A 13,938-nucleotide genomic window follows, 5' to 3' on the forward strand; every position below is an offset into this window, starting at 1 on the left:
CTGTTAATGTGTCATTTTTATACAGGCAAATGGTCCATGTTTACTGTATTTTGAAAATTACCACTAGATGTCTCTGCAAGGTCAAAGTTATGGTAGAACACATATTCCAAGCTGCAGTAAACAAAATAAGCACATGATTACCACATTATTTAAATGACTAAAGCAACAACAGTGATGAAGTTACATTACTTTCCAAGTATAGTGTTGTAAAACTTAGTTGACATAAACCAGATCAGTTCTGTCTTGGGTAACTTACTGTAGGAGTTCTAAGTTTTATGTGATTTTTATATGATTTTTTGGCTTGTGAGTCCTAAAAATGTGAGCAAGAGTTATTACTGAGAAAACAAAAACAAAAAGTAATTCTTCCTTTCTAGATTTTCTGTCAGTAGACTGATTTGTAGTGGCCTAAAGAGGTGAAAATATCCAGTATTTTACAAGACAAAAGCAGCAGTTAGAGATAAACCAGAAAAAACAACATCATTTTGAGTAACAGTTTCCTTTTAATCTTTTTGGGACCCTAAAATGTGCCTTTAGAAAGAAAGCTAATAACCTGGAAGGTAGTTAAATTCCCTCTTTGATGTTTTTCTTCTAATTGCCACCTTGCTGTAGCAGTTCACATCACATCTAATATGTTTGATATCAGAGTGCAGCTGATTTTAATTCCAGCTGTCTCAGTTACACCTGGGCTGGCAGGTGGAAATAATCAACTGCAATGACTTACTAGACTTACTGTATTTGGTAGCATACAGAGTCAACAGTGCCCAGGGTCAAAATGAGAACGACTCTCCCGCAGACTATCTTTCTGTAACCACAACTGACACACCTAGTTAATGTTTAAATTATTCTGCTCTTAATTAACCAAACCAGGTGTACATGTAGAGCCACTTAACCTTAAGTCAGATATGTGACAGTTATTATGTCGAGTGTATTACCACATTGAGTCAAGAGAAGAGAAACGGTTGGCCTGGCAACAGCCTCTTGGTGCCCCACCGGTCGCCTGTTTTCTTTGCTCTATCTGACAGAAACAGACAACCGCCGGAGCCATGATGGGAGCTGGCAGGGTCCTAATTGCCCTTTTTGTTCACACACGCTTGGCAGGCTGGTCATTATAACAACAGGGAACCTTGCAACTCTGGCACCCCCCACTGACTGCCCACCTCACAATTTCCCAAAATGCACCAGTGCAGAGATCCTGCTGAATATCTGTCTGGCATGTCAGTGGGAAAAAAAATCACTCTGATCTCTCTGCATAGAAATAGAGAAAGAATACAGAAAGTTGATTTGACTCTGATGCTAAAATGCTAAAAAGATGATGATAATATATTAGAATATGATGGCCAGCCATGCAAAATACAGTAAAACATATTTGAATGGGATTGAAAATCCAGTAAATAACTTTAATTAATATGGTACAATAATCTTACATTCCTTTATGCTACATTTGACATCATCTCTTTTCTTGCATGTGTGGTTTATTTAATGATATTTATCTAACTGAAAGGCTGCAGAATTACACACAATCCTGCTGTGATTAGTAGTTGGCAAGCACACTTCCAGCGGGCTCACGTTTGTCTTCTACAACCAGTAATTAAGTCCTGCTTCTGTGGCAATCTGTGATCTGCATGGATAACTCTCTGTGAAAACCAGATGTGAATATCTGACTCCAGCTGTTAGACACCAGCATGATGACTGATAATGTCTTCTCCTCGTAGTCATACAAGAGGGGGAGGCACCATACACAAAGTTACTTACTTGTAAACTGACAGTAAAGCTTATATAGCAAAGTTTGATTTATTATTATTATTTGCTTTATTTGTGAAACTATCAATGTACATAAGAACTCATGTAAGACACTCACAGCAGTAGACAAATAAAAATCTTAAGTATATGTTTTACTTTAATGCCACAGAAAGCCAAGCTGGGCCACGGTAAGAAAGTGATCACGCCGTCAGACCACCGGCGGTTCAGCCTGCCTTCAGGTAACATGGACCGGGTCCGACTGAGCGACTTCAACTTCCTGGCCCTGCTGGGGAAGGGCAGCTTTGGCAAGGTGAGAGCCACTGCAGACGGTAATACAAAAGGTCATTAATCATTGTAGCGCTTTAAATATGGGAGCCAAAGAAACGCCTCCTTGTTTCATCGTGACCTCTGACCTATTGTGTCTCGGTCGACTGCAGGTAATGCTGGCAGAGATGAAGTCAACAGAGGAGCTGTACGCCATCAAGATCCTGAAGAAAGACGTGGTGATCCAGGATGACGATGTTGAATGTACGATGGTGGAGAAGAGGGTCTTGGCCCAGAGAGACAAACCGCCCTTCCTGACACAGCTCCACTCCTGCTTTCAGACTGTGGTGTGTAAAAACTTCAGTCACAACCCAAGTCTTGGTTATTTTTTATTCACTTGACTTTATTTAAAGAGGGCCATTTTGCTCCCTCATCATTCTTTCATCAGCCCATCAGTCTCCTCTGCATTTTAAACCGTGTGTGTGTGTCCCTGTTTGTCTTTCTACTGTTACGTCTGTATTTGCCTTACCTTTGTACGCACTCCTTTGCCAGCATTCTGCAGAGAAAATTAATACTGAGCTGAGACCACCCTTGAATACGAAGTCTCCAGTATGACGTAGACTTTGTGCGTAGACAGGGTGACTCAAGGAGTCTTTAATAAAAACTACATTTACTGATCAAAGCACCCTGACTACAGGTATATGAGCTGACCCCAGCTGCTATACTGAAAGAATAGATCATGTCAAGCCTTTTAATATCTTGAGAGGACAACCACGTGTTAGGATAAATGGCTGTAGACTGTTAGATGAATATGAATATCTACATGATTTTATTCTCTATACAATGCACTGATGTTTTAGTGTGAACATTATGTACTTTTCATTGTGCAGCATCTATCTAGAGCTGCTCTTTGGGCAATAACATGTTTGTTTTTTCTAGGATCGGCTGTACTTTGTGATGGAGTACATCAACGGGGGAGACCTAATGTATCATATCCAACGTATGGGCAAATTCAAGGAGCCACAGGCAGTGTAAGGAGACTCTATTCACAGACACATGTTTTAACAATAACAGAGATATTCACCAGGCAGCTTAAAAGCTTTACAGCCACCTCGAGTTAGTAGTTCAGCCCCTGTAATGTGTTACAGTGACGTACATCAGTAGTTTGTGGTATAGTCCCATTAACTAGTACACAGGATCTGATGTTATTAGGTCATTTAAGGTTAGATGGATACATATTTATCTCTTGGGTAAGAGATTCTTGTGTATTGCTTTCTTGTATTCATCAGAATCAGTTTCCTGACAAATTTCTTTTGTGAAATTATATGTTTATGTTTATTTATGTGTGTTTTCATTTTCGCAGGTTTTATGCTGCAGAAATTGCTGTCGGTTTGTTTTTCTTGCACCGAAAGGGAATCATCTACAGGTGGGTGAGTCAGACAGAAAGCAGTTTTATGTAATGAAGCACCACATTCACCTCAAATTAATTTACTGTTTCATGAAAAACAGAACGCACGCAGGCTGTTTACATTAAAACATTTTACAACACATCAAAGGATTTTAGATACATAAGATGAGATAGATAGATAGATAGATAGATAGATAGATAGATAGACAGAGAGTAAGGTCGCCCTGTTCCTCTTCAGCACTTCTGCGAAGGACTCACATCCATTCTTCATATCCCACCGGCCTTGTGAGCAGCATCCCGACTCTACTCTGTGACATATATACAAGAAGTGGTGAATGAGGGGGAAGAAAATGAAGAGACATGAAACAAAAGCAGAGACATAGACTGAATTTTATAAAAAGGACAAAGGAGGCAGGATGAGAGAAAAAAAAATATTTCAGGACGAGAATTACTTTTTTCCAAGCATGTGATGTGTGCTGCAGACAGATAAACTGCTCAGAGAGGTGGCGGTTGTGCAGTGCAACACTTTTCTGTGCTCCTCTGTGCGTCTGTACATAGACAGCAACACACAAAAGGAATCCAGAAATGCATGTACATAAACTTCTCTCTGCTGCAGGGATCTGAAGCTCGACAACGTGATGCTGGACTCAGAGGGCCACATCAAGATTGCTGACTTTGGCATGTGTAAGGAGAACATGTATGAAGGCATGTCCACACGCACCTTCTGCGGCACCCCGGACTACATCGCACCAGAGGTGAGAATGGGATGTGTAGATTACTGTAAGAATAATACAACAAAAAGCTAACAGATAGCTCTGTGTCTTAGATTTTCTAGTCCACTGTAATTTATTAGTGAATATTAGTAAGTTTGCTAAACCCCACCCCTGAACAGACAGTGTCCAATCGCAGCTTTGCAACTGTAACTAGGCAGATCTGTCAATCATTCTCTCTACATGTTAAAGCGAACCTACAGCTGAGATGTAATGTTATATCGAGAGTTCAGGCTTTTTTTTTCAGGAGCAAAAGTATAAAAAATAGTGATAAACAATGTGTTTATTTTTTCTAACTTTAAAGCTGCAGTTGTTAGCATGCCTGGCTAACGAGCCTACCACCAAAAGCAAAGACACTGTAGCACTAGGCTAATGTTAGTTGTGTCCTAGGATTTGGGGAAGTTCATGCTCAGCGTTATTCAAATAGCATTATGTTATAATTATAATAATAGCAAGTCCCATTGACAGTATACAGATTCTCTTGTCTACACTCAGAACAGACAAACAGGGTTATACTGGAATGAAAGTCTAATACATTTTTCCTTATTATAGGCCCACTAGATTATTATATACTATAGACCAACTAGCTCTACAATCTAATATAACAACAATGCTATTTATTTAGCTAGCTACATGGCTCATTAAGTGATAAAGAACTAACCTTTTGCCTGAGACAAGCAAATTTAGCCATCAAGTGCAGATTTAAGAGCCCCACAAAATTCTTGTTTAAAAACAAGCCAGCTGGATACATTAAAAATAATTATTTAACCAACTCGTGGAGCTAACGTTTGCTTAATTAGCTAGCTAGCTACAGCTTATAAAATCTGACAGTGTAACTATTTGAAGGCTGAATTAAGGTTGAATGGGAATGTATAACCATACGGGGTTCATTTTCTTGTCTGATGAGTGAAAATATGTTGGTTTAATGTTTTGAATTTATGTCAAAAAAGAGATTCAGAAACTGTCAAATCACCGTTAATTCACCTGAGAATGGAAGGTTCCTCGTAACATAGCAACTGTAACTAAGGCGATTTTACTACTATTTTAAAATGAAGATTTATTTGAGGTGCAGTCAACATTTATATTGGATTATATATAAACATTGAATTAAGAATTGCTACAAAATACATTTCATTACAACTGTGATACAATGAGTAACCAGTGTGATGTGTAACAACAACTATATGAGCTTACAACAGCCTTATAACTAATAAATAATGCTTTCATTAGGCATTTGGCTTTGGTTCTTATCTAAAGTGATCTTTCCACTGTATTCTACTGTTACAAATCACAAGAAATATCCAGCAAGAGATTCAAGTTCAGAAACTTCCAGCAAACAGAGAAAAATAAGAGTTAATTCCACAGAGTGAAGAGATGATTCACTAGGGGTAGATATTTATATTTCTGTGTATCTATCTGTCTGCACTGACTCATGAGGGAGCACACTGTCAGGTGGGAGGCAAGGGAAGCCCTTACTCCGGGTTTCTCACAGCAAACTTCATCTAGGCATGTCTTTTTCCTTTCTTGAAGCTCTTCTGACTTCAATTTATAGCACAAAATCTGTGTTGTTTTGTCCTAGAAAGCCTTCTGGGTTTACACCCACGCAAAAGGATCCCAAGATTTTCTGATGAAGTGTATCAGGAGAGAGATATAAACACTCCACACATCATGTGTGGGTGTAGACAAGAAAGCTGAGCAACAAATTGTAACTTTCTGAACTTTACAGTATAAATTGCTGCATTTCTGTCCCTGTTAAAGGCGAGCGCAGCTGTGATTTAGCTCTTTGCTTGTGCGTCTGCATGATTATTATTGTATGTGTGTATGTGTGTGTGTGTGTGTGTGTGTTGACTGTGTGGGAGGGAGGTGTAGGATGGCAAATTGGATGGTAGGAGAAAGTGCCTTTGTTATGGCAGCTCAAAATAGCTGACTGTATTTAATGGTGGTTGATTTTGGTTGGAGTTTAGATGACAGAAATGCATCTTTCAGTGCTACAGTTCACAGTTTCTTTGATATCTTTACTGTAGGTCTGTGGGTTGTGTGTCACACAGCTGCAGTCATCTTTGGCAGCAAAAAATAAAACCATCTTTTATCACTGAACCTGTTAGTAACCACACTTGATGAGGTAGTGCGTGTACGCTTGATTACTTCAGGTTTTTTAATCTTTCCCCTTTTTCCCTTTGTCAGATTATAGCATACCAGCCTTATGGAAAATCAGTGGACTGGTGGGCTTATGGAGTTCTTCTGTATGAGATGCTGGCAGGACAGGTAATATGTCGTACCAATTACTGCACCAGTTGTGGTCTGTAAGGGTTTTTATCTAGTTACCATCCCTCAATTAGGACCATACATTTAGTGGAGTATATCCATAAAGTTGTGGTGTAATACCAACAATCAACTAATTGAAGTCATTTATCAAGCAAAAAAAAACAGAATATGCAATTTCACCTCGAGCACTGGGACTGATTGGTGTTTCTCACTGTTTTAGATTGAACATTTCCATTGATTAATTGCAGAAATAGTTAACAGTTCCATCGATATTGAAAGTAATTGCACCTCTAATACAGACAGAGAAAGTAGCCATATGATGATGTTTTTAGTTATTCTTTTCAAAAAATATATAGATTAAAACATTACTCAATTAATCTAAAAAATAATCAACATAAAGATTATTAGTTTCAGCCCTTTTGTACAGTGTAGTACAATCGCAAAGGATTTAGAGAAGATTGGAAAACTGGTATGATTAGTAGTTTGTATAAACCCCCCGAAAAGAGCGTTTTATACCCCGCCTTAGCAATATTACAACAATACTAATGGATAGTATAATAACACAGGGAACTTTGTTTTTAAATCAACTTTCAAGGTCCTGAAAGGTGAAAAAAACCCAAATTTACATGATTAATTTACTACACAAAGAAAAGCAGCATTTTAGTTTGACACTTGCTTATGAGCAGCTTCAGTGAGGACAAACTGTGACAAACTGTGGACGATATGTGTCCTTGGCACAAGAAACCACAATAAAAAGTTATCTGGACTGAACAGTGAAATGCTGAGACACTTACAGAAAGAGAAAAGTACATTTTAAGGTTTCCAGTTTCCAGGCAACAGTTCAGCTGAAGATATTTTTCTTACTAAAGTTGGATCGCGAATGACTGATCCATCCAAATCCCTTTTTTGTGTTGTCAAAGTAACATACTTTTACCCACCCATGAACAACATAGCACCACTAATTAAAATAGTATGAGACAGTGTTTCAACATACAGATGTGACACCAACAGCTGCTCAGCTCACCTTGCTGGCTTTGTCACCTCAGTATGTTGACAGGTTTCACAGAACAACGCTCAAGCTGTAAGATTGTCGTCACACCCAAATTTTATATGAACTGTGAACCTGTGACACTGTGTTTGTCTTCCTGTTCAGCCACCATTTGATGGAGAGGATGAAGACGAGCTCTTCCAGTCCATCATGGAGCACAACGTGTCCTACCCCAAGTCCATGTCTAAAGAAGCTGTGTCCATCTGCAAGGGAGTAAGTACTGTTTAAAGGAATACTTGCACACACATGTGAAAATATATGTGTGTGCAAGATATATGGCAGTTTTTTGGTCATTAAAAATGTTGCTGAAACCACTGGTAATCATTTGGAGGCTTTAAATTTCTATGTAATTTTTTGAGTTTTTTTCAGACACAGCTGAGTCACACATTTCCACGGCTTTCAAAAATGCTCCTTTATTTAGCAACACCTGTTCGTCTCATACCTGGGCATCACTTTTGTGACACTGTCACAATGAAGTGGCATCATGACTGTAATGGTAATGATTATTTACCAACAAGGAAATGAGTTTTCAGAGTCAATTTACACACCAGAGAAGATTGAATTAAGATTCAGGCACAGTCCGATAAGTCTTTTAATAACACACCCCACCTTCATTTAATATGATATTACACCCTGTAGCTGCATGCCGCCACAAAAAATATCATTCATCATCCCAGAGCTGCTGACAAAAGAGATAATCCTGATGCCTCTTATTGTTTGCTTCACATCTCATTTGCAAAAATGATTCATGGTCGAAATTAAAAGTGGCTGTTGAATCAGAAACGGGGCCATGAAAAGGCAACGTAATTTCCTGCAACTATTTTAAAACTAGATAAGTGAAAACAGTGTGAGTGTCAGTCTGGCTCTGCATAATGTCACTGACGTGTAATAAGAAGCAAAGATTAAAAAAAGTGGATCGTTGATATGTATATAAGCTTGCTTCAGAGATAGTTTCTTCATCTCTTCTCATCCCTCCCTACTTCACTATTTTTACCTTTTCTTTCCCCCGAGCAGCTAAATGCCTCTGTCACATCTATTAATCCCTCCTCTTCTGTTTGTCACCAGCTGATGACCAAGCACCCGTCGAAGCGTCTTGGCTGTGGCCCAGAGGGGGAGAGGGACATCAGGGAGCAGGCCTTCTTCAGACGCATCGACTGGGAACGCCTGGCAAACAGAGAGATCCAGCCGCCATTTAAACCCAAAGTGGTGAGTGTGTGTGTGTGAGAGATATTGTGTACTTATCAATATATTTGTATATTGTATCTATAGCTGGGCTTCAAAAGTTAGATAACATGAAATGACCAGTCAGACATCCTCTATCATGGTTTATGAGATATTATATTAATATATGCTATAATATTATACATTTAAAATCAGTCGAGAGACTATTTATGGATAAAATATCCATACAGGAATTGGCTAATCCAGCAAATTACAACCTAATATTGCCTTTAAGAATACTAATTGATTGGCAACATTTCCTAAATAAATGCTACCATTACACACTAACGGGCCTAAACTTTAGTCCGATGCATCTTATTGTGTGTCACTTTTGCAAACTTTAATGAGTCTATTTCCATCCACAAATTTTAAAGGATAGGTCACTGTAATTATTCCTTCTTTCTATTCTACTACTATACTTTTCTATACTAAAATATTATCCAGTTTCACTGAAATCAGTGAATAAAATTATAGAAGTGATTTTGTACAGTAAAGGTCACACACAGACACACCAACCTAATTCTTGTCTCATTTGTGGTCCGATAAAAAGTAAATTACTTACATTCAGAGCCCAATATTGTTATTGCCCAAGCTAAGTTACTGAAGCTGTTGTGCTGTCAAACGCACACTAGCAAGGACAAAGTGGTGCTCTCCACGTCTTGTTTCAGACAGAGGATGAACTGAGGGGCTGCATGAAGGGCCAATACAAGACTGATGAGGATGTTTTTGAAGAGTGAATCATGCAAAGCTACTCTAGTGGAGTATCAGTCTAAGAATAATATAACTGGAAATGAGCATAATAGCTCCCCTTTAAAATTATTTTACAAAACAATGTCTTCAGTGTCAAGAGGAAGGAATGATTACAGCAACCAAAAACTATATTGTTTATTCAAAAGAGCACTGTTGTTATTCATGTTGTGATGTTTTCTAGTGCTTATGGCATTTCTTTCATGAATTAAATCTGGCCACACAGACACACACACACCGTAAGGTCCTTTCAGCCATTACCATTTTTAAGCTTTATAAAAGCGACTGACTGGCAATGTATTCATGCTGATGCTGTGATAACAAGAATTTAGATGACAAGGCAGGGCTCATAACATTTTAATTTATTCGATAGTTTGTTTATTAACCGTTAGCTCAGTTTGTCTTTACCAACGTCTCTACCTCAGCCAAGAGGTAGACATGGCATATATCTCTATATATATATATAAAACATGAGGATATTTCCAGACACAGAAAGAGATGATGGATGATGACGTAAAAATAATGACCATAAACCATCCAGTAGTGTGTTTTATTTCCCTCACGCACCGTTCCTGTATGCAGAGTACGGTGCTAAAAACAGCAAATCACCAGAAACTCTTTGTCATTCTTGAATGAATCACTGTTGAAAAACTGAAATACTTCCTCTGAGAGTCTTTAAGTGTGCATGCATGAATGAGTAGATGTTTTATGTCTGTGTTCCCATTCATCCTCACCCAGTGCAATGGCTTATATGCACCCAGCTGAGCTTGAGGCTGGATCCCAGCTGCAGCCACCAGCCCCGCTGCCACTGACACATGTCCCCCCTCCCGACACCTAAACCTCCTCCTGTCACTACAAAACACTCCTTTTCTGTTTGTGGACCCCTGCATCCTCCATCCCCTCGCTGCCCATAGCGCCCGAAGCAACACAAGCGCTGCCACCAAGGATTAAAAATAGCTCTCTAAGAGCAGAGTTCCCTTTACTTCCACACAAGGGCCACAATAAATGCTGGGTTACACAGCGGATGTATCAGTCTCCACTCACATAGGGGGGAGGACAAAAATGTCTAAAAGCGGATCCATCCATTCAGGGGGGCTTTGTGTAGTGTATCACCGTTATGAGCTCATACTCTGCGTCATTATTTGGTCTGAAGGGACTGGCAAACAAAAGATCCATCTGAGGCTTTATGGCTTGGCTTGTGTAATATCACAGTGCCGTTCAAGAAGCCCGACATGCTGATATGTCTCCTGGGAAAATGTGTCGCAAATAGCGAACGCTGAATTCTCTGTAAACTCCAGATTTGTTTTGCGTTGTGCATTACTCATTCTGTCTCATTTTCGTGGTGAAAGTGTTGTGACTGCGCTGCTCTCGTGCATGATACACATTAATATCCATATATATTCAGCTGCTTGAGACACATGACTGCCTCAGGCAGAGCTGCACACTGATGCTGATGACCTCCAATGTGGAAGCTTAGGGTTAGCTCCTAATCTAATTACAACTTATGCCCGGCTACACATCAGCCTTCGACATTTCCGTGCACCACCTTCCCTCTGGGACTGTTGGGAAGCTTTATAATAAAAGACCCATGAGGAAAGAAGCCTTTTAATCATAAGTTCAGCATCGTGTTACATCTAACCAAACCTTTTTTGCCATCTTTTACAGCCCAGAGATCAAAATAACGATTTATCTATTTACAAAAAAAAAATCTCTTTCAGTGTGGCAAAGGAGCAGAAAACTTCGACAAGTTTTTCACACGTACGCAACCTGTGCTGACCCCTCCCGACCAGCTGGTCATCGCCAACATCGACCAGAGCGAGTTCGCAGGCTTCTCCTACATAAACCCTCAGTTCATCCATCCATCCCTGCACAGCGTGGTATGAGGAGAGAGCAGGGGAAAAAAACCACAAAAGCATGGACTGTCGCTGAATACAGGATCCTTCCAAACTCCCACAAACGTCCCGCTGTCAAAAGACTCAAGATATCATCCTCTACAGTATTCTGTCTACTAGTTATCAATATCTGTGTACAGAAATGACTGAGGAGAGTGGCGCCAAGTGTTGTTTGTGGGCCGAGAAGAAAGTACATGGCACTGATACTTTTGCATAATTTCCCCAAACATCTCTCTATGTTCTTTATTCTGTATCTGTGTTTTTTTCTCTAAACCTGCCGCCTTTTTCTTGTGTATGAATGTGAATCGGTTACTATCTCATTAGGTATTAAAGATGCAAGATGTTCTCCTTCTCATCCCACTCATGTTGCCCCGTCTTACTACGCAACAAGCTGCAATGCACGACAAGAACGGAACATATTTTTCTCTCGGCTTTATCTACTTCTGAACCGCTACACGTGTATTTTATATTTATATACTAAAAAAAAAAAATTAAAATTAAAAGAGGTAGTATACTGTTACATGAGTGCCAAAGTAGAAGTGGATAAAAACATTTCTATTCTTAAAGTCCTTGTAATCTTTTGCCCCTCTGGCTTTCCGAACACTGTCAACACACTAAAACCCCTTAAACAGGGACCGTTTATATCTGTTGTTTTGTAGGACGTGGAACTATACTATATCTAACTCAACATAGAGAAACAGAAGCACATTATGCTTACAGTTACAACCTGTCTAGGCCTTTTTCAATGCAGTGGGTGTTGCCTCTGGTGGGTGAATGCAGGATGAGTTCAGTATATAGGGTCAGAAAACTGTGGATTCAAAAGAGACAGTGTTCTAAAGTGTAACGATGCTATTTCCATATGCACAAAGCAGATCTCTGTTGCATGCTTATTTTCTGACTCTGTATGAGCAGTAGACTCTAGGATGCAGTACACGTCTGGTATCATTGTAAAGTTTAGTATTATGATATAAACTACGTTAATATATAATTGTTGTATGTTTTGAAGAGTCTTATTCTGAAGAGAAGTTTCTAATTGGTAAGGGAAAAAAGTTTTTGTTCTTGTTTTATGTTCTAGCTTAACTTTATGTCCAGGAGAGATGTCTAAACCCTCTATTGTATGTCAATGATTTTTTTTCTCCTTTTTTTTTCTTGTAAATATGTTTCAAAGATATGTTTCAAAAAGAGAAGTTACTTGCAGATTTTATACTATGAACTGAATGTGCTTTTACTACCGTAGACAGTTTGAACGTTTCTGTTTAGATTACCCCTAAGAAGAGTACAAGACGTTTGGCTGAATCTTTGGTAGCTTTGGTATCAGCAAAACCTTGTTATATGTATTTCCACTATTTATCCATTGTTTTCTACTATTCAGTGTCAAGGAATAATATGCAGCGCCTACTGTGCGTGAAACGGTTAATCCCCTCTTGCCTTGGTCGTCTCAGGGCTGACTACTTCTGTAATTCAAAACCAAGTAACGGTGTCAGGATTTCAGAGCCCTTGTTTCTTGCGTATATTGTGTGCATGCCTGAGGCGAGGCCTGATTTAAGCATGAGAAAGAGCCCTGCATGATACAGAGACCCCCCCCCCCCCTACATGGTAGACTGATGTTGCCAGCTGTCACATTCTGCGGGGACCAAAATGGAGATTTTTACAGAGAAAATCGAATGTTACAGCTCTCACATTGAGAAATTGAAAAAACACCTTTGCGACCATGACAGAGATATTAAAATCGTCGGCCAGTCAGGGGTTACAGTCCACTACAGGCTACAGTTAGGCCACAGGCGCATGTTTGTATGTGTTTTTTTCACTGGGGCCCCCCTGCTTTTGTTTACCTGATTCTTCTTGCTTTCCTCTGTTCTTTGGGTTGGTTTGATGCAATACAGTGCTCATAATAAAAGTATGGAAAAAATATTGAATCTGCTCTTCTTTTATTTGGAGGGAAAGCCATGGATTTGAAGTGTGTGTTGATGGTTTATAAACCGAATGTAAGCGTAAAGGTAGTTTAACCTTCCTGCAATAACTCGGATGCACATAAAAAAGCTAAATCAAGTTTATGCAACTCAAGCATTGTGTCGGTTAATATGCTCGAATACAATGACCCTATACACACCAAAATCTGGGGGAAGTTTAGAAGTAAAGTCACCATTACATTGGGGTGATGTTTGAATTGCAATTCCGAGAGTTGATATATGAACTGTATTGTTCTTTTTGAGCCCAGTTATGTATATTCACCAGCCATTAGGACCTTCATCAAAACCCACATTTAGGATATCATGTCGTCCAGTCAACACCACTGAAAACATACAAATCTAAATTAACATATAGTTAATGAAGGACTAGTGTTGTTGCGATTTAATTTGGCATCTAAGTGGGTGGATGTTGCAGATTGCAACAAATCTGAATACCACTCGTTTGTATTTAGGACCTAGGGGAAAAAATCGGCAAAAATGCAATTGTCCGGTTCTGGAGCTACTGTAGAACATGGCTAGTTCCAACATGGCGACCCTGCGCAGGATTCGGACCTTGCTGCGTCTGTAGGATAAAAGCGCCGTTCCTTCTGGGGGTAACAAAAACACAACAATT

General features: G+C 39.3%; 1 protein-coding gene across 2 annotated transcripts in view; it reads left to right on the forward strand.

Moving 5' to 3' along the window:
* si:ch73-374l24.1 (protein kinase C alpha type) overlaps nt 1-12,909 on the forward strand; it is a 94,139-nt gene extending 81,230 nt beyond the window's left edge. The window contains exons 10-18 of one of the 2 annotated variants that reach the window (XM_035655819.1): nt 1,910-2,050; nt 2,178-2,351; nt 2,944-3,035; nt 3,368-3,430; nt 4,029-4,167; nt 6,367-6,447; nt 7,601-7,708; nt 8,561-8,701; nt 11,182-12,909. In XM_035655819.1, coding sequence (XP_035511712.1) covers nt 1,910-2,050; nt 2,178-2,351; nt 2,944-3,035; nt 3,368-3,430; nt 4,029-4,167; nt 6,367-6,447; nt 7,601-7,708; nt 8,561-8,701; nt 11,182-11,346 — 1,104 coding nt within the window. In that variant the 3' untranslated portion in view covers nt 11,347-12,909. The remainder of the gene's footprint in view (nt 1-1,909; nt 2,051-2,177; nt 2,352-2,943; nt 3,036-3,367; nt 3,431-4,028; nt 4,168-6,366; nt 6,448-7,600; nt 7,709-8,560; nt 8,702-11,181) is intronic. The other variant, XM_035655820.1, reaches the window with a different exon arrangement.
* The last annotated feature ends 1,029 nt before the right edge of the window (nt 12,910-13,938 follow it).

Source organism: Morone saxatilis, unplaced genomic scaffold (assembly GCF_004916995.1).
Source record: "Morone saxatilis isolate NCDOM2014 unplaced genomic scaffold, NCSU_SB_2.0 Contig14, whole genome shotgun sequence".
In the NCBI taxonomy this organism is placed as follows: Eukaryota; Metazoa; Chordata; class Actinopteri; family Moronidae; genus Morone; species Morone saxatilis.